Source organism: Prionailurus bengalensis, chromosome A2, assembly GCF_016509475.1.
Source record: "Prionailurus bengalensis isolate Pbe53 chromosome A2, Fcat_Pben_1.1_paternal_pri, whole genome shotgun sequence".
Lineage (NCBI taxonomy): Eukaryota > Metazoa > Chordata > Mammalia > Carnivora > Felidae > Prionailurus > Prionailurus bengalensis.
Genome location: NC_057348.1, coordinates 272288 through 291944, shown reverse-complemented (window position 1 = coordinate 291944; position 19657 = coordinate 272288). Strand labels below are relative to the sequence as shown.

The following is a 19657-nucleotide window of genomic DNA, read 5'->3' as shown; positions in this document are numbered from 1 at the left end:
CCTCGCTGACCCTTCACTGGGCATCTCGAGATGCCCCAGGGTCACCTGTGCCCCAGGCGTGGGGGGGCGGGGGGCGGCTCTGGCCAGGCTGCTTTCCCCAGTGCCCTCCCTAGATGGAAATCTGGAGCCATGAAGGCAGACGAGGCGGGCAGAGGTGGTGGGGCTTGGGCCCTCAAGCCTCAGTTTACCCACTGGAGGCAGGGCTCGCTCAAGGATCCCCCCGTACGAGACGCCCACCCCGCACCCCTTCTCTGCCAGGCCTTTAGGCGCGGGGCCAGGGAGGGTCCGCGCGAGGCAGGCACGTGCGTCGCAGCCCCACGCTCGCCAGGGCCGAGTCCCGAGAGGCGCTGCGGGGACGCGGGGTGTCGTTGGGCCTGGCGGCGGGCGCACCATCCGTGTCAAGAAATCAGACGCGGCTTCCTTGGAATGCGCGTTCACTTGAGTGGGAGAAGCAAAAGCGTCGTCGAGGGACGCCTGCCGGCCTGGGCCCTTCTAAGCGCTGCTACCGTCCCGCTGACCGCCGAGGCCCCGGCGCAGGCGGGCCAGCTGGGCTCCCCGGGCCCCGACGCCGCGCCCGCCGTCTTCTGGGAAGATTGTGAGCTTTTCTCCCGTTTCCCGTGGCTCCAGACACACCCCCGCCCCCTCTCCTCGCCGCGAGAACCTCTCCTACCACCCTGCTGCCGCCGAAAGGGGCTGTGCGCCTCCTGAGCCGGCCTCCGCACCCTGGCCCGGCCTGAGGGGTGAACGCACCCTCAGGGTGCACCCTCAGGGCTGGGCACCCTCAGGGCTGGGGCCGCCGGACTGGGTAGACTGGGCCTGCTCGTGGGACGGCCCTGGGAGCTCCAGCTTCCGAAGGTAAGGGAGACGGGAGATTCGAGGTCTGACGGAGCCACCGGCTCTGGCCGCGTGGGCCCTGGGTCCCCTCTGCACGTCATCAGAATCCACGTGCACCCCCGGGGAGGCTGGGTTCTCGGCACCCGATCCAAGCTCGCTCAGGAGAAGAAATCCATCTGACCGTGAGTTAATCTCCTCGACGTAGAAAGAGCTCCAACAGACCCGTGACGAAAGTAAGCGTTCAGTAAAGGGAGCCGTCGTTATCATCGCCGTCATTGTCACCCTCGTCACGGCTGAGCCTGCTCTGACCAGGAAAGCCACCCAAATTTTCTGCGGGAGGACCCTTCAAGGACTGAAGTCCAGAGCTGTGGTGTCGGACCCTGTGCCGGGCAGCCCAGACAAGTCAGGCTCCCCTCTCTGGGCCTCAGTTTGGGAAACGGAAACACTGACCCCTGACCCGCTCCTCGGGGCTTTGGGAAGCTCGCTTGTTTGGCCAGGAAGGACGGTTATTTGTTTCATAATCTTTCACCGGATGGGAAGGAAACAGGCCTGGCTGTGGGCAGAGGCAACAGGGGCCGGCCTGAGGCCGCAGCCCTGACCCCCTACTTCCCTCGCTGGGTGACCTTGGCCAAGGCACTCGCCCTCTCTGCGTATCGGTTTCTCCATCGGTCACGGGGGTACAAACAATGCCGACCACCTCAGGTTGTAGGACCGAACGGGACCCCTGCAGCTTTGGGCCATGCCCCCCCCCCCCCCCCCGCAGCGCCTCAGGAGGAGTGTGGCCAGGGGGACTGACTGAGGTCTGGGGCAGCCCCAGAGCAGACAGGGCCCCACGTGGCCCCTCACGGAAACGGCCACCGCAGGGCTCTGGGTGGCCACATGGGGTCTGACGCTGGCAGAAACAACCGTGACGCTGACCTTGTGGTTTCTTCCCGTGGGTTCTCCCGGCCGTGCTGGTTCCCGCTGGCTGGTCTGACGGGTCACCACGGACATGGTGGCTTAGCGAGACATGCACTTAGTACCTGATCAGTGGGCCTCACGGGGCTCAAACCCAGACGGGCCGGGGGCCTCCTCCAGGCCAGCTGGTTCCCCCTCACCCCGCTAGCTTTCACGGCTCTGGACCTTGTCTGTGAAATGGGGTGATGACACACGTGGACCGGGGGGCGCTAAGTGCGGCCCCAAAGACGTCCCTGTCCTGGTCCCGGGACCAGGCACCTGTCATATCACCAGGCGGGGGTGACCTGGGGGCTCGGGGGGCCCGGCGTCCTCACGAGGTCCTCACGAGAGGGAGGCAGAGAGCCGGGCAGACCCCGTGCTGCTCTGGAAGCTGGGAAAGGGGGAGACAGGGTTCCCTGGGGCCCTGGGGGGAGCAGCCCTGCCCACGCCTGGGTGTCAGGACTTCTGAGCCCAGAGCTGTCAGAACCGGCGTGTGGTGACGGGTCCCAGCGGCCCCGGGAGGTCACACAGACATGCCAGGCAAGTTCGAGTCTGGGCAGCATCTGGGGGTGCGGTCACAGGCTCCCGACTTGCAGGGACCCTGAGAGGTGGTACCATAGGGGGCGCAAGACGGTGCCCCACTGAGACCTCTTCGTGGCGTCCCGGGAGCTGGGTGAGGACACTTCCCAGCCGCGCTGCTGCGGCCGCGCACCATGGGGAGGCTGGGTGAGAGGCCGGGGCCTACGGGAGGGGTGGGGATGGGCTGCGGGTCTGGGGGCTCCAGCCTTAGCGCCCTGTCCCCACACCCCCCAAAACAGAAACCTCAGCCCCCTCGGTGTGGGCCCACAGCCCATGACACCGGAACCTGCCCGCCGGCCTCCAGCATCACATGGCCTCACCCTCCTGCCCTGTGATGGCCAGCCGGACGGCCACCACCCCGGGTCCGCGAGGTGGCCTGGCCGGCAGAGTGGGAGGGGCACCTCGGGGGGGGGGGGGCTCGGTCACTGCCACACTCCTATCTCCAGCTCCTGCCAGAGGCTGTATACAGTAGGCACTCGGTAAGTGCAACAGAGGCAGCAACCACCTCAGGGCTTTCCGGGGAACTCGCAGCCCTGAGGTCGGTGCCGGAGTTGCAGAGGGGGAGCAGGTGGCAATGGGGCCAGACCCCGTCCGGCTGGAGAGGCGGCCCCACACGCCCAGGGGGCAGCTGGGGGCACGATGCCTGTCGGCCGGGTCCTGGCCGCTGCAGGAAGCTCCCTGCACGTGCTCCGTGGGCAGATGCTGGGTAAACCGAGGCACGGGGCGGTAAGTGGCCTCTGGGGTCACCTCCGGGCCCTGCAGAGCCAGGCTTCGCCCCAGGCGGGCAGTTCCTAGAGCCACGCACTCGTCCCCTCGCCGCCCTGCGTCCTGGCCTCCTGGACGGCTGGGACCGTCAACGGCCCGAGGCCTCCCAGAGGCGCCAGCGCCGAACTGGGCGTTGCTGGTGTGGCCTGGCCGACCTCCCACCGCAGGCCACAGCCAGGTTCCCCCTTTCCGGGCCGTGTCCCGCAGAGCTCTGAGGGAGCCACCAGCCGGTGACAGCCATGGGGCCCCAGGCGAACGAGCTGGGCCGCCTGCTGCTGGCAGTGTCTGTGGCCCTCACGCTGCCTACGGGGCCCCCAGGTAAGAGCCCCCGACCCCGTGCAGCTACTCAGCCCTCTGGGTCGCTGCCCCTCTCGGCCTCAGCTGGGACTGGGGGCCGGGGTGGAGGCCCAGGCCCAGGGTTTTCTGGAGTCCAGGCTCCCTCCCGGCACGCTCGAGGACCTCGTCCGGGCGCCTCGCCCCCACCCGACCCCCACCCCGGCAGGTGCCGGAGCCGCTCGCGTCAGCCCTCTGTCCCGCCCCTCCTGCAGGCTCCCGGGGAGCCCGGATCATCGGGGGCCATGAGGTGAAGCCCCACTCCCGGCCCTACATGGTGTCTGTGGCCTTCGACGGCCAGCACCACTGCGGAGGCTTCCTGCTCCGCTCCCGCTGGGTGGTCTCCGCGGCCCATTGCTTCAGCCACAGGTGAGCCCACCCCGGGGGCCGCCCCCGCCGCCGCCACTCGGGCCCCAGGCCCCCGGCTCCGGACGGCAAGGGGGGGCTCGGCGAGAAGAGTGTGTGAGAGCGACGTCGTGGCCACAGCCGGGGTTGCAGCCCTGGGTCCGCTCCGGGTTTCCTGTTGAATAACCACGGCGTTGCCACGGAAAATATTGGGGGTGATGTTGTAACTGAGGGGGGTGCTGTAAGAAACGTAGGCAGTATCGCCCGTGTTCTAAGTACCGCGTGATAATATGTATTAACGTTAATAGCGCGCCTATCTAGGTGAAGGCTGTAATTGAGGTGGGAACGGAAATAAACGTAATTATGGCCGTGGGGCCGCACCCCGTTCTGCAGACGGGGACGCCGAGACCCCAGGCTCGCTCTCAGTTGCCCCTCCCCCTGCAGGGACTCCCGAATGGGCCTGGTGGTGCTGGGGGCTCACGTCCTGCACAGCTCGGAGCCCACACGACAGGTGCTGGGCATCTCCACCGTCGTCAGGCACCCGGACTACCAGCCCACCACCCACGCCAACGACATCTGTCTACTGCAGGTGAGCCTGGGGGGGGCACCGGACGCGGGTCTGGCCCGTCCCTGGCCACCCCCACATGTTTTAAAAACAGCTGTAAGGTCCTGTGAGCACCCGAGTCAGATTATGTCCCGCCTCTGCCCTCTGTGCCTCCCACATGGTCCCCTCGGTGCCCCCTGGGGGCAGACTGAGCCATCAGTGTTGCCCCCGTGCCCCCTACGCCCGGGCCTTTGCCCTGGCTGCGTCCCCTCCAGGGCGCCGTTCCCCCAGACACCGCATGGCTTTGTCCCTCAACCCTTCCCAGTCTTCCCTCAAATGTCCCCTCCTCTGGGACCTCCCTCGAGAAGCCCCTGTCACCTGCCCTCCCCCGGCCCCCCCATCTCCCCATCCCGTCCCTCTGTCCCAACTTCCTTGTGTCCCCCACAGCTGAAACCATTTGCTTCTTCACCAACGTTCACTGCTTCCTCCTCCAGACTTGGAGCGCAGGGATTTTTATCTCCTTGTGGCCGTTTGTAGCGCACGCCAGGCCCCGATGTTCACGCTGAAAGGGGAAATGCGTGAGACTCTAGGACACCAGATACTCTAGTCGCTGCCCCCCAGGCCCTTTGTGGGGTTTCCGAGCAGGAAGTGGCTCCTTCCCTCCCTGCCCACACAGGTGCGTCCTTTCTGAGCGCCCCCCACCCCCCCACCCCTGCCTGCCTGGGAGTCGCCCCCCGCAGGACGCTCAGGTGCCCCAAATTCAATTCCAGGGGCCCCCAGGGCGTCCGTTTTCAAGGGAAAACACCTCAGGCCTGCTGTCCAAATGTGGTAAAAAGTCAAAACAGAGATGCTCAGCGTAACAGAAATAGGTCCCTGGGAACGAGAGGGTTGGGGGCGGGGGCTGTTCTCCAAGCAAAATGAAAAGGGGGCAGCGAGTATCCGCGGCCAAAGCTGGCATGTGGGTTTTGCTCATCTGTGAAACCCCAAAACCTGGAGCCCACAGCTCTGGTCACCCGTCCCGTTATGCAGCTGGGGAAACTGAGGCTGGGGTACGGTCAGGGAGTGAGTACCAAAACCAGGGACCTGAGTCATTCATCCCATAAACGCTGACTGAGCGCCCACCAGCTGTTTTGGGGCCTGGACACCCCAGGGCCGGTCCCCTTAGAGCTTCCGGTCCAACTCGGTGGCAACTGGGTAAATCGGCCTTGGCAGGGGCACATGGAACCCGGAGGAGGCTCCTGTCCTATCCTGGGAGTCTAGGAAGGCTCCCTGGAGGAGGTGGCATCTAAGCTGAGACCTGAAGGCTGGATAGGGAGGGTGTTCCGGCGGGGGGCGGGGGGTGGGGAGTGGGGGGGTGGTGGGGACCAGGGAATGACAGTAAATTCATTCTGGGTAGAGGGGAGGGCTGAATGGTGAGCCAGGACGCATTGTCCCAGGAACAATGGGGAGTCAGGGGAGAGCTTGCGAGTAGGGGAGATGCTGGTTGGAAGGACACCGCTGGCAGCTGGGGAGGCCAGCGTCCTGGTCTGAACGGGTGAGGCCTGATGGGCAGGCCCGCGTGGCAGCAAGAGGCCACAAAGAGCCAAGGTGTCATGATGGGTAAACTGAGGCAGGAGCACTGATGGGTGGTTGGGGGTAAACCCAAACTCAGCGGTCTCTCTGCAGCTCAACGGCTCTGCCATCCTGGGTCCTGCGGTGGGGCTGCTGAGGCTGCCACGGAGAGGCGCCACGCCACTCAGGGCGGGGGCACGCTGCCGGGTGGCTGGCTGGGGCTCTGTATCCGATTTCGAGGACCTGCCACCCGGGCTGATGGAGGCCGAAGTCCGCGTGCTGGGCCTGGACGTCTGCAACAGCTCCTGGAAGGGCCAGCTGAGCCCTGCCATGCTCTGCACCCACAGTGGGGACCGCCGGAGGCGTGGCTTCTGCTCGGTGAGACACTGGGTCCCCACCCTACCTTCCTGCAATATGGGCAAACCGAGGCCCACAGACAGGGTTAGAGAAGGCAGAGGCTTGGGAACTAAGTCCTTAAGCTCACCTTTGACCAGATGAAGCCTCACTGAGGCCCTGGAAGGACAAAGACTTTTCCGAGGTCACAGGGCTTGTCACGTACAGCTGTGCGGATCGCGCATCGCACAAAGGGCTACAGATTTGTGTATTTATAAGCAGTGTTCAGTAGGGGGCAGTAACAGATCTCCGTCAAGGAGTTCCTGCTCCGGAGACCCTGCGTGGACTCTGGGCAACCCTGGCCCTGGTGCCGAGGGAGAAACAACCTGGAGGGTTTTTTTTGTTCCTGGCAAGAGAGTGATTCAAAACAGATTCTGGAGTCCAACCGCATGGGTCCAAATCCAGACCGTGACACTTCCCAGGTGTGTGGCCTTGGAAAAGTCACCTCAGTTTTCTGGACCTTTCTTTACCTGTAAAACTGCCACACTAATAGTACCTACTTCCTAGGGTCAGAGGTGATTTCAGATTACAGTTAGGCTGATACGACTGGGAAGGGGAGAGGAGGGGAGGAAGCGGGAATTTTAGGGTGAGTATTCAGGAAGGCTTCTCAGAGGAGAGCACCTTTTGAGCTGAGACTGGAAGGAGGCTTGAGGAGATCTGAGGGAAGGCATGCCAGGCAGAGACACCCATCACAGGGCTGCCATGTACAGCTGTGCAAGTTGTGTACTGCACAAAGTACTGCAGACTTGTATATTTATACCAGCAGTGTCCAATGGGGGCAGTAACAGGTCTCAGGGATATGGGAAAGCCCAGAGGCCAGACCAAGCTTGGTTTGCTTCAGGAACAGCCCAGAAGGCTGGTGGGGCAGGACCCTAGGGAAAGGCGTGCAGACAGATGGGTGGGGGCTAGATGCTCAAGTCCTTTGAAGGCTGTAAGTTTAGTTTTTGCTGGAGGAGCGCTAGGAAGCCTTGGAAGGGTTTCGAGGCAGGGAGGCCAGGGAAAGAGGCCCAGAGATGGACCCCTGACCTTGCCTTTCCCTCCACCCCCAGGCGGACTCTGGGGGACCCCTGGTGTGCAGGAACCGGGCACATGGTCTGGTCTCCTTCTCTGGACTCTGGTGCGGCGACCCTAAGACCCCCGATGTGTACACGCAGGTGTCTGCCTTCGTAAGCTGGATACAGGATGTGGTTCGAAGGCCCAAACGGGCCCCAGCCCAGTCCCCTGCCCGGGACCGCTGGGTTCCTGCAGGAGTTGCCTGAACCACAACAGCACGGCGTACACAAATGAGGTGGTAAATGATTCAGATAGCTCCTGCCTGGAAATTCCATGGCTGGGGCAGGGCATCCGTGGGCCCCCAAACTCCAGGAAGCCTGGTGTATCCGTGGGGTGGAGGCTGGGGTAGAGAGGGCATCGGTTCCAAATGCAAAGGGCCAAAATGACCAAATAAAATGTTAACTGAATAACCAGACACGATGGTTCACCTCCAGGGCCCATCCACGATCCTTCGAGTTTCTGTCTCAGCGAGGCCAAGGGTCTGGCCCGGCCACAGCCTCCCTGACACCGTGAGCTGCTGGCTCAGAGGCCTCATCTGGTCCTCTGGCTTCGGGACCCAGGCCCCTCCCCGCCCTCCTCACCACCGGCCCTTCTGGATTTACCGACCCCCACCCGACAGCCTGCACTCAGGACAGCCTCTTGGCCTTTGCCCAAGCAGTGGCCCAGCCTAGCGCATCTCCCCCTCGGCCTCCAGCTAACCACACCCAGGCATAGATGGGGAAACCAATGGGGATGGGGGGGGGGTCTCCTGGTCCTCTGTGTAGAGTCTCAGGCTGGCCTGGCCCCACGTGAAGTCTGTTATTCACTGAAGAAAGTGCTGGCACATGGCCACGTCTGGGTAAGTCCCAGCTGGTGTTAGGGTCGTCGTATTGTTTTTAACGGTGTTATGGCGACCATCACACCCCCAGCCCTTCCAGGCCAGGGCTCTGTTTCTGGAGCCTAAACCCGCTGGCTTCTCCGGAGTGCCCTAAGCCATCTTGACGGCCTCTTCTGTCCCCTGCCCTACGAAGGCTTCCTTTCTCCCCCCGGCCTCACCCTGCACCTCACCTACCTCAGCCCTCTCCCTGGCTGCCGCCCACTGCCCAGAGGTGGACACTCAGGCCCAGAGACAGAAGGCATCTCCCCCAGATGCTCCCAGAGCCCCCCACTCACCACCCTCACAGCCCCCTAGGCTTCCGACTGGGTGGAGGCACTGGCAAAAGGAGACTGCACAGAGGCTCGGACACTCCAAAGTGGCTTTTTATAGTCTTTATTTCTTTGGTGAGGCAGGACCCCAGGGTGCGGAGGTGGCCTCAAGGGCACTTTTCTGGGTGTCACAGGTAAGGCACTTCCGAGGGGCCAGGAGAGGACGAAAACAACTGGCCCCTGCACGGCTCACTGCAAACTCGGGGAGGTGGGCTCCTGCCTGTTGGGCCCCCCATGTCCGGTCTGAGCCTCTGCCACATGCAGACACGGGGAGGTGACACTGAGCAAACAGAAGGCAGCGACCCTGCCCAGAGCCAGCATCTGGCAGGTGTCAAAACTCCCGGCCGGCTGGTGGTTGAGGTGGGTCCACCTGGAAACTGGGCTTAGAGGCTTGGCCAAGGCAAGTCTCATGGGACCGAGGGGTCCTGGTCTGGACCTTCCCTTCGGATGGAGCAGCAGGGACGAGGGGGTGCCGCTAAGACATACAGCTCTAGGAGGCAGGGTGTGCAGTCGGCCTTGGCACACAAACCCCACAGTGGGTGAGCAGGGGCTCTTTGTGGGCCCCACTGGGTCCCGCCCAAAGTGCACTGGGCACCACAACACGTAGTGCTCTCTTCCGGCCTCTCCCACCCCAGGAGGCACACTGGGCTCTTCTCAGGAGCCACCACAGGACGTCCTGGGGGAATGGAAATGGAGGCACCGAGAAGGTAGGGCCTGGAGTCCTTGAGCGGCTTGTGGACAGTGGCTGCTTCCTTGGCCTATCTGGGGCCTGGGAGGTTCTGCGGCTCATGTATACACATCCGGGCTGTGGACCCCTTCGTTACTCCCAGTCTGCGGTCTAGAAGGTGGGGGTGCCTCTTCATTAATTGCTGGCAGGCAATCCCCAGCCCTCTCCGTGGTGACCATAATTTAAGCTAACCCCTAGAGCAGAAGCATGGGGTCCTCCTGCCTGGAGTGGGGAGCCCCACCTACCAGCCCCACTCCCAGGCCCCCTTCCCCCAATCCTTCCAAGGTATATTGTCAGGGGGCTCCAGGGCTCCTCCTAAGTGGTCCCGGCCCAGGCTCTGGGGAGTGTCCATGGGACATAAATTAGACTCGGCTGTGGCAATAAATAAAACGGGGAGGCCTTGAACGCCAGGCCCAAGCCGGCCCCACGGGCTCACACGAAGTTCTCCTCCTCCGACTCCGACTCCGCATCCGACGGCTCAGGGGTGCCTGAAGAGCGGGAGGGACGAAAAGAAAAGTGGGGGCGCGGAGAGGGGCGGGAGGTTGGGCCCCACCGCTGCTCCCCGCTCCGCGCCACACCTGCACAGCTGCCCGGGTGGCGCACGCCGATGGAGCGGCCCAGGAAGCAGGTGGCCTGGCGGAGGTGACACGAGGACATGTAGGTGACGTTGTTGTTGCCGCAGAGCTCCTGGCCGGGGCTGGAGGGCGCGGGACAGGGCGCCGCGCGACACACCACGCAGTGGGCGCTGCCGGTCTGGTCCACCACGCACGACTGCGGGCGCGGGCACATCACGTGCGCGCACGACTCTGCGAGCGGGGAGCCAGGACCGGTCAGGGGCGGGGGCCAGCCCGCCGCAGGCTCCACCCGCAGGCCCCGCCCCCGGCCGCGCCGGAAGCCACACCCCTTCCGCGCGCCCCGCCCACTCTCGTTCCACACCCGGGCCCCGCCCCTCTGGTTGCACCCGCAAGCCCCTCCCTGAGTCACGCACCCCAATCTCGCACCCCGTGTGAGCCTCCCTTCCCGAAACCCCACCCCGCTTTTCCTCATTCCGACCGACCCCGGCAGAAGACCCAATCCGGCGGCGCTGTCCCTTCGCTAGGCCCCTCCCTCAGAGCGCCGCCAGGCCCCGCCCCCCGCAGGCCCCGCCCCCACCCCGCCCTCACGTACTGCGGCAGCGTCCTGGGTACATGACGCGCAGGTCCGGGTGGCCGCGGCAGCGCGCGGCGCGCAGCTCGCACTCGTCGCGGTAGGTGGCGCCGTCGGAGCCGCAGACCTGCAGGCGCGCCGGGAGCCCAGCGCAGTCGGGCGCGCACTCGCAGCGCGGGCGGCCCCCCTGCATGCGGCACGTCTTGCCGGGGCCGCACTCCACGCCCTCGCACGAATCTGCGGACACAGGGCACGCGCGCGTGGTGGTGGTGGTGGTGGCGGTGACGGTGGCGGTGGTGGTGGTGGTGGAGAGGTGCGTGGCCGAGGCCGGGCGTCCTCGGAGCCCACGGCACCCCCGTCCCTGCTCTGACGCCGGAGGCCGGGCGGGAGTCCGGGAACCCCGGAGAGGACGACTGGTTCAGAGTCTGGGTGCGGGATCCGTTGGGGACGAGATCAGCCACGGTCCCGGTGGACCGGGAGTCGAGGCTGCGCCTGGGCTTGGGGTTCTGTCTGGAGTTGGGGCTCGGAACGGGCGGGAGTGGGTTGTTTCCGCTCGGTTCTGGGGGTCCAGGAACGAGCTTCCAGTACCCAGTCCCGGTGTCGCTCCGCAGCTGGGCCACCCGCTGGGGCTGGCGTCCGTTCCCTGATTTACGCGCGGTTATGGGAAGGCCGGCGCGGGGCCCGGCTGCGTCATCAGAGGGGGGCCCCACCCCGTCCAGGAGCGGGCCTGGGGAGGACCGGCCGCGTCTGTTCCCCGGGCCTGCCAGGACCAACCCAGAGGAGCCGTCGGGGAGGGTGGGGCGTTGGCACCTGGCCTGAGGCTCATTTTCTGGGGAGGGGGCTTCCCACATCCCGAGCCCAGTGAGCCCAGGGGATACCCCTCCCCCCGCCAGCCCTATTTCTCAGGCAGGGAAACAGGTCTGGCCAGGGCAAGTCTCTCCCTGGGGTCTTCGCTCCCCCCCCCCCCCCCCCCCCGACCTATTACTGCGCTGCTCCTCTCACAGGCCCTCCCAGGCTGCTCGCTGTCTCTCAGCCACCCCTAGGAGGTGATGACACTTCATTAGCATTTTACAGAAGGGGGAAATCGAGGCCCTGTCACAGCTGTGAGTGGAGGAGAGCCAGGGGCCCCTCAGCATGAGAATTCCAGGCCAGGCCCCAGATGGAACCCCCCACCTCTGTTGCTTGTGGACCTGGAGGGCAGACTTGAGCTCTTGAGTTCAGCCTCAGTTTCCCTGTGTGGAAGTGAGGCTGACTGGGGTACCCACCTTACAGGCGGAGCATGAGCATAAAATGAGCTGGTGCACTGGTGCCCCCAACCAGGCAGAGGCAGGGCATGTGGGCCGCACCTGGGCATCTCCCACGCTGCCTGCCCACACACACATCTGGAAACGCTCCCCCTGGGTGGCTTCACAAGCAGAACGGAAGTGGGAGAACTGAGTTCCCTTCCCCAAGGCCAGATGAGATGTGGTGGTGGTGGGGGGGGTGATCTGGACCTTCTCATGCCCCGGCCAGGCACTTTTTGAAGTCTGTCCTCCCCCTGCCAGAACCCAGAGTAGGTTCTGGAGGGAGCCAGCCAGGGCACATGGCAGTGAGTCCAAGACCACCCAGCCAGGCCGAGCGGGGATTAATCACATCCCAGTGGCCAGCTGGGCTCTGGGCTTGGCCCTCAGCTCCAGCCTCCTCCCTGCTCCCCTGCCCTGACCCCACCCACTAGGGCCTGATCCCATACTTTCTCCATCTGGCAAACTCCTAATCACACTCCAACACCCTGGTCCTAATGCCCACTTCCTTCAAGCCATGCCTCACACTACCTCTGGGCCCTTGCAGGTTCAGCCCCGGCCAGAGAGGCCTGGGAGGATCCCCAGCCCCTTCTCCAGAGCAGAGAATATGTCTTGGCTTATTCACTCAATCATTCTGCCTTCAAAGAGCTCCTAGGCTGAAGAAAGAGGCAGCGTTTCTCAGAACACGATCCAGAAGGGACACGCTTATGAAACATGCATCTGTGGCCACACCACAGATCGCTGGAATCTGGGGTGATGGGAAGATCAAGTGTTTGGGAGCACTGCCTGTGGAGTCACAAACCCAAGTGGCCAGTTAGGAAAATCCGTCTTCCTAGGACTTGGGTGTGAGTCGGGTCTACCAGGTGGGGTGCAGCTGGGAAAGGCCATCCAGGCAGAGGGCTCAGCACGGGCAAGGGCCTAGAGGCTAGAAACCAAGCTGGGGAGTCCTCCAAGCTTCTTCCTGAATCCTCAACAGAGGGAGGCTGAGGCCTGGACCCTCAGGTCCCCTGTCTCTCTCCGAGCCCCGGGTCCCCCCACAAACACCCTTCCTAACAGCCACACCCCCAAGGTGGGGAGCTCATTCGCAGCTGCCCCACCTGCTGCGCGGTGACCCTGACCCGTGGCTGATGCCCAGGAGCTCACCTTTGCAGGGGAGGCAGTGGACAAGGCCCAAGAAGCCCAGAAGGCTGATCTTGTTCCCCGGGTGAGTGAAGTTGGACCAGGCGGTGTCAATGTTGCTGGTGGCACAACACTCGGCTTGGCTCACGTCAGTCTGCAGCACCAGACTGCAGGTGGCCTCTCGGCCCTGCTGGAGCCAGCAGACGCCGCCTGTGGACGAGGGGGACAGCGACCACTGGACCAGAGGTGCCCTCCTGTGCCGCTCCCAACGCCCAGGCCTTCCACCCAGCTCCCCACCCACGGGGGACGCATACAGTTGGTGCTCGGTGATTACACAGGGGATGATTTTGCTCCCAACTTGGGAAGGAGGGGCAGAGACCTGCACAGGTGCTCCCATCCCCGCTCCGCTCTAGATCCCTCTGGGATTCTTCCTCCTCTCTGAGCCCCACCCCACACACAACCCTCACTCTTGGTGGGAAGCTCTCCCTACCCCACCCCCGACCTTGCTCCAGGCCCCCAGGCCCCCAGGCCCAGGCCTGGCGTCCTGCCCAACCAGTCGAACACTCAGAGCTCGACATGCCGGGGTCAGTGGGCCCCGGAGCCCCCTCTCCGCCTCTGCCCTCTGTCTAGACAGGGCCCGAGGGCACGCAGAGCCCCCCTCGCCCAGCAGCCCCCCCTTGCCTGGCCCGCCTCTTACTCACTCCAACTTGGGAACATTCTCCTTGCATGAGCTCACATCTCCCTGGGGACACGGCCTTCGGGGAGGGGGCTCAGCTCTCCCCTTCATGCGGGGCTGGGGTGGGGCTGCCGGGTGGGGTCGGAAGGCAGATAGCCCTCAATCCCTTCACCCTTAAATGGGGGCGGGAATGGCCCCGGCCCCCATCCCCGGGAGCTTGCTGGTTCCTTTCGGGGGGCAGCTCTGGGAACTCAGCACTCTGGCACCCGTCTTCTAAAAGGAGAAACTGAGGCCAGCAGTGGGGATATTCCTTGCCTGGCATCCCCTAACAAGTGGCAGGTACGGGACTCCAATGGCCCGTCTGCCTAAGCCAAAGCTGGGGAGGATCTGACACTTCCGGTGGAGGTCCTGGGGCCTGCCACCCCCCCCCCCCCCAACCCACTCCCGCCTCTCTGGGGCTTCAGGACATAGATGGTTCCGGTTCGAATCCTGACTTGGCCACCGACGGGCTGTGTGACTGCGCCTCAGCTCCCCCATCCGGAAAATGGGCGTGAGAGTACACACATTAATGGGCTATCACATGAATTCAAGGAGGGGAGAGGTAGACACTCAGCGCTCGATAAATGTCAGCCGTCATCGAGACGACCACTCTTGACAATTGTGAAAGGGAGTCACGTCTGCTCTGCTGACCTCCTGGTGACCCTCCTTCAGGCCCTTTGGGGCTGGGGGAGGGGAGCCCCAAGCCCTCCCGGACTGAACCTGAGGAGGCCGCCCGATCAGCGGCTAGCACGGCCGCCGTGCCCCCAACGTCTCCCCCAAGGCCCGCATTCCGGGCAGGCCCACGTGGGTGGCCCACCCCGCCCGCCCCTTCCGGCCGCCCCACTCACCGGGCGCGGGGTCCCCCGAGCCCACGGAGCCCACGAAGCCCACGGCCCAAGCCAGGGCCCCCCAGGGCAGTGGCCACAGTGGCCCCGGCGTCCCGGGACGCATGGCGGACGCAGAGACGGCGGCGGCCCCCGCGTCGGAGGCGCGGGCGGGCGGGCGGGCGGCTGGGAGGGCGGCGGCACCGACTTCCCAGCGCGCCGCGGCCGGGCGCTCCCTATAAAGGTCCCGCTGGCTGCGGGCGGGGCCGGGCCGGGGCGGGGCGCGGGGGCCGGGGCGCGCACGGTGTGTGCAGGGGCTGGGCCTGGCCACCCCGAGGGCAGCTGCGCGGGGGGGGGGGGGGGGGGGGGGGAGTGCGACCCGGGAGCCCGAGAACTCGCCCGGGAAGGTGTCCCCGTGGCCGGGGCCAGAGGGCCAGCCTGGCCCCTGGTGTGAGCTCCGGGGCTCACCGCGCGTTTGGGGAGGTGGGGTCTTCGGCCGGAGGGCTGTGGCTGAGCTCGCCGGGGACCCACGGGGAGCCGGCCTACGGTTCCGTGTCAGCCGCGTCGTGGCTTGCTTGCGGTCGCTCGCTCACGTGGCGCCCCCAGACTCATCCCCGCCCCGGTGCGCCCACACACTTCCGGAGACCTGAGTCCCGGCAACGCCCACTCGCACCCCGGGGCCCCCACCTGGCCGCTGGAGCCCGTGGGCACAGCTGGGCGTGAGCAAGTGCGGGTGGGTGAGGGCCGGGCGGCAGCAGAGGCGGAGGGGCGCAAGGGCGACAGCGGGAGACCCAGAGCCACCAACGGTCCCTCCCGGCGTCGTGGACAGCAGCGATCCTACCGCACGACTGCCACAGTGTGCCGGGCGCGCCCGCCCCCCAGACCCCTGCAAACGGTCCTCCCAGGCCGCATCAAAGAGAACTCACTGGCTAGGGTTTTCTCCTCTCCCCAGGTTCAGTGCTGTGTCTGCAGCCCCTGGCCACCTGGAATCCCAGACTTTCCAGTTTGTGACAGTGACCTCAGACATCAGCGTGGCCCTGGAAAGTAGTGACCACTGGGGCCTTAGTGCAGTGGACACTCTTCCTGTTTGGGAGCCCCCCCCCCAAATTGTCAGGGCATCCTCCAAAGGCTCGGGGGTCCTGTACAGCCCCTCTCTGAGTTTCCAAGAAATAATTCTTGACGATCTCCTCATGGCAGGGCTTGTTCAGGGTGCTGGGTTCCCGAGTGACCAAGGAACGCCCTGTCTTGTCATCACCAAGCCCATGGCTTGCAGGGGCCGTGGAAATGAAATACCTACACGGACAAATTAATATATGACTTCGAAGAGGGGAAATGCTTTCGGGAAAATAAAAACGCTTGCGAGCAGTATGGTGTATCGTGGGGGGGGTGCCTCGTCACCCCCCCATTCCCGCATCTCCCCCCACTCCTTCCCCAGGTATGGAAGCCAAAGATCCCTGCAGCCACACAGCAGACGCCTTCCGTGTACACGAGATCTGTCAGCAGCATACACCACGCCTAGACCTCTGCCCCATCTCAGCTGCTCAGCCTGACCCATGTGCCCCCACCCGTGGCCAAGGGCCACGTCCCTGCCCAGTGGCACTGAGGGAGGACACCCAGCTTCTTGGCCTGTCCTTGGCCTCTGAGTTTGTGAGGGGATTCTCCCCCGGTTGGGGATGGGGCGGGGATGGGACCCTATGTCCTCACCAGGGGTGTGCAAGAGCTGGACATTGTGGCCTTGGCCGAGGGCTGACCCTGCTGTGGCTCAGCCGCCCCAGCCTGGGTTTGTGCAAACCAAAGGGTCATTGTTGGCCTGGCGTGGGTTCGAAACTGAGACCAGTTGCCAGCAGCCTCCTGCCTCCCATCCTGGCCTATCTCTCCGACCCAGAGGCCATGTGCTGGGTGACCTTAAGCAAGACACTGGCCCTCTCTGGGGAGCCCTCCCCCCCCCCTTTTTGGTCTCTCCGTTTCATGCCCTCCTGTCCACCCTGAACTGGTCTCAGCCTCATCCCCTGCAGCCCGCTTCCTACCTTGGCTGTCTACCATAAGGCTCCTCCCCCAGCTCAGACATCCACCATGACTCCCCGTGGCCCCAGGCTTCACTCCTCCAGACCCCACAGAAAACAGGCAGTGACAATCCAAAGTGATCAGGACTGTGATGGAGGATGTTATACCCAGTGCAGACTGGGGAGGCCCAGGCAGACTTCCCAGAGGAGGAGGACATTTAAATCGCATTGGACTGAACAATGGTGAGGAAGGGGGTGTGGGGACAGAAGTGATAGGATGTTTGTGCTACAGGTAAGAGAAAACCCACCTCAAAGGTTTGGATCAGGGAAACGGTCCGGGCTTCGCAGGTGGGCCCAGTGGAATCAGAGGATCGTCAAAAGCGGAGACCACTTCCCTCTGTGGTCACAGTGACGTACGTGACCTGCCATTGCTGTCTGTGAAGGCAGAGGAAGGGGCCTTGAGCCAGTGCATAGCCTCTAGAAGTCGGAAAATCAAGGAACAGACCCTCCCCCCCCCCCCCCCCCCCGAGACTCCAGAAGGAACACAGCTCTACCAATACCTCGATTTTGGTTCAGGGGTGGACTTCTGACCCCCAGAACTGGAAGAGAAGAATGTGTCTTGTTTCAAGCCACCACGTTCGTGGCAGTTCCTTGGAGCAGCAACGGGCAACGAATGCTACAGACTGGGTTTGGTGCCACAGTGAGAGGGTCCCCTTTGGCTGGAGACAGACGAGAGTGATCACAGGTATGAAGGCAGGTGGCGGTATAGACGCCCCCAGGAGCAGGAGGGTGACCCTGGGGCCTGGAGCGAGAAGGGGCCTTCTGGGGGAAGGAGGATGTGCCGCCTTGGCTAGGCCACGTGTGTGCCCATTTTCTCACCTGTAAAATGGGCCTGCAGATTCTAGGAAGGACGCGAGGGACAGTGCCTGGTGCACAGTAGGGGCACGACATGTGTGCCCAGGTTCTTATTAACCAGCAGATAACTGTTTGCCCAGGGAAGATGCGTGACGAGTCTTCTCTGCCACTCACCACAATGCTGTGAGACAGGCATCCGTTTTACAGAGGGGGTATCTGAAGCTGGAGGAAGGAAAGTGACTTTCCGGCAGTCACAAAGCCCCACAGTGTCGGGACAGTACCAGAGAAGCAAGATCCCAGGCCCCATGTGCTGAACTGTGGGGCAGGTCCCTCCCCATTCTGGATCGGACATTGGGGGCCAGCCCCCAGGTTGTGGCTGGCATCCCGTTCTGGTTCCAGCACTGGATTTTCCTTTGAGAAATCACCTCCTGTGCTTCCAGTCCAAATGACCCCAGGAATGGACACCAACCCAGGCTCAAACAATTAGAATCATCTGACATTCAGCAAGCCGGGAGGAGTAAGCTCTGAGATTTTTTTCTGGGATCCAGAGACACCAACTTCCTGCCTGAGCTAGATGGGTGTGAGCCTAGAGCTGCAGGTGGCTCCTACCAATGGCCAGGGAGAGGCCAATCCAGTGGGATGCTGAGCCAAGAGGGGGCAGCAGAAATTCCCTGTGCCGCTATTGGGAGTCCTGGATCCAGCTGCACCTGAACTCCTCCACCCCAATAAGACGAAGTCCATTTAAGCTGAGTTTCTGTCGCTCGTAGTGGACAAAACCAGCTTTCAATAAGCCCATTTACATTTTATTCAAGTGGAGCCTTTAGGACCCAGAGCAGTGGGTCTGCAGGGGCTATAGGAATCACACACACCCTGAAGTGCAGACCTTTGCCTCCAGGATATGGGTCTTAGCTTGGTCCAGAACGGTCAGGGTCGCCCCCGCCCCCCTCCCCTCCCCCCCTCCCCCCCCCCCCCCCCCCCGCCCAGCTCCCACCTTCCTCAAGCCGGAAGAAGGCTTGTGATGGACTCCACACTCAATGTCCACAGCCCTTGCACTAGGACCTGAAAACTTCAAGGCCTGTGGGTTCTCCGATAGGGTATGTGATGTTGATAACCAAGGCAGCACCTGAAGACTCGGGCATGGTGGATGCTACGGGAGAACTCTGGTCAGAGCTGGGCTTCATGACGCCTTCATCGGATGTGCCCTCCCCTCTCAAACGCCACCGTGGCTCCCCATGGCCCCCGGACGAAGTCCAGGCTTCTCAGCCTGGGTTCCAGGCCCTTCCTGCTCAATCCATGCAATCCCCGCTGCAACGCTTCCACGCCACCCCCAAGCGCCCCCACCGCACCCCCGTCCCCGCAAAGTGACCAGATCTTGGGCAGGGAGCCGGCAGTATGGTTTGTAACCAAAGGTAGGGCCCGCCCTCCTCTTGCTAGCCATTGGTTTAGGCGTGACCATGTGACCCAGATCTGGCCAATGGTAGGAGAGACAACCTGCCCGGGCGGGGACTGGAAGACGGCGCGGCCGAGCGTGTGTGCACGTGACCCGTGAGAGCTTTGATGGATTCGGTTCCCGTCTGCTGCTCTAACAGATGACCGCGATTCTAGCTGCACAAACCCGACGCCTCGCGGTGCTGGGGGTCAGGGGTCTGAGGCGGGTCTCAGCGGCCAAGATTAAATCAGATGTGTCCGGGGGTCGCAGCGCTCGCCGCTGTCCGGCCGGTGGCCTCTGCGTCCTCGCCCCCAGGGCGCGTCCTCTATCCTGCAGCATTCTCGCCCCCAGGGCACGTCCTCACCACCCGGCACAGGGGCGACCTGGGCACGTCCTTGTCCTGTCATCCACCTTGGCCCGTCGTCTGTTTGCTCAGGTGTCCAGTGTTCTGGGGTTGGGCCTGTGAACGGGAAGAGAAAGCACCAGAACTCGCTTGCCCTGATCCAAGCCTATGCCGTGTGTAAGGTCACGGCCAAAAATGTCCCATGTGGGAGAACTGACAACCACAGGATGCGGAACGAGACAAAACCATGGAGATGAGCAGCCAGCTTGGATGAGGCTGCGGATTAGCCCTGACTTTGTGTCTTTGGTAAATGTGCCTTCGGTTCAGGTAAGCAAGTAGCTTGCTTTTGGAGATACACCTGGGTGTGTATGAATAAAATGAAAATAGAAATAAAAAGTACAAGCCAACAAACACGAATAAAAAGGGAAGGGATGCCTGAGTGGCTCAGTCGGTTGAGTGTCTGACTGTTGATTTCTGCTCAGGTGGTGATCCCAGGGTCATGAGATGGAGCCCAGAGTCAGGCTGAGTGTGGAGCCTGCTTGGGATTCATTGTCTCTCTGTCTCTCTTTCTCTCTCAAATAAAAATTTTAAAATGGGGGAGAAAAGACATAACTCAAAATACACAAATAAAATTTTTCAAAGACAAAAACTGCATACTCAGACGGTGGCATATTCACACCTGTAGGAATACTGGCTGG

The 19657-nt window shown here is 63.3% G+C and overlaps 2 protein-coding genes and 1 long non-coding RNA gene across 7 annotated transcripts; 1 reads left to right on the top strand and 2 right to left on the bottom strand.

Moving 5' to 3' along the window:
* The first annotated feature begins 2553 nt into the window (after positions 1-2553).
* On the top strand, positions 2554-7734 carry PRSS57 (serine protease 57). The gene is given in 6 exon segments (XM_043585985.1): positions 2554-3432; positions 3663-3816; positions 4237-4381; positions 6002-6265; positions 7330-7479; positions 7481-7734. Coding segments are annotated over 6 exon segments (879 nt in total). The 5' UTR covers positions 2554-3353; the 3' UTR covers positions 7568-7734.
* Positions 7735-8566: 832 nt separating this feature from the next.
* On the bottom strand, positions 8567-14576 carry FSTL3 (follistatin like 3). 5 transcript variants are annotated; one of them, XM_043585983.1, is made up of 6 exons: positions 14354-14563; positions 12815-13000; positions 10413-10628; positions 9824-10051; positions 9682-9733; positions 8567-9356 (listed from the first exon to the last, which is right to left on the bottom strand). In XM_043585983.1, exons 1-6 carry the CDS (start codon positions 14454-14456, stop codon positions 9305-9307), a joined length of 837 nt encoding a protein of 278 aa, XP_043441918.1. In that variant the 5' UTR covers positions 14457-14563; the 3' UTR covers positions 8567-9304. The 5 variants fall into 5 exon arrangements, with proteins under 5 accessions (XP_043441918.1, XP_043441915.1, XP_043441919.1 ...); XM_043585980.1 differs by having other exon boundaries at positions 8567-9194; positions 9281-9356; positions 9682-10051; positions 14354-14548; XM_043585984.1 differs by having other exon boundaries at positions 8567-9733; positions 14354-14576.
* Positions 14577-15259: 683 nt separating this feature from the next.
* On the bottom strand, positions 15260-19416 carry LOC122486612. Its single transcript, XR_006298192.1, has 3 exons — positions 18179-19416; positions 16641-16767; positions 15260-15622 (listed from the first exon to the last, which is right to left on the bottom strand). It is a non-coding gene; the product is annotated as an uncharacterized LOC122486612 (long non-coding RNA).
* Between the last annotated feature and the right edge of the window lie 241 nt (positions 19417-19657).

Bases quoted from the DNA above. Each gene is read 5' to 3' on its own strand.
- FSTL3 (XM_043585980.1), bottom strand. From the start codon at position 14,456: ATGCGTCCCGGGACGCCGGGGCCACTGTGGCCACTGCCCTGGGGGGCC. The intron at 13,001-14,353 runs GTGAGTGGGGCG...CCTCGTCCACAG, and splicing joins CTCGGGGGACCCCGCGCCCG to GCGGCGTCTGCTGGCTCCAG. The intron at 9,357-9,681 runs GTGAGCCCGTGG...CCCACCTTCTAG, and splicing joins TCGGAGGAGGAGAACTTCGT to ACCGCAGACTGGGAGTAACG.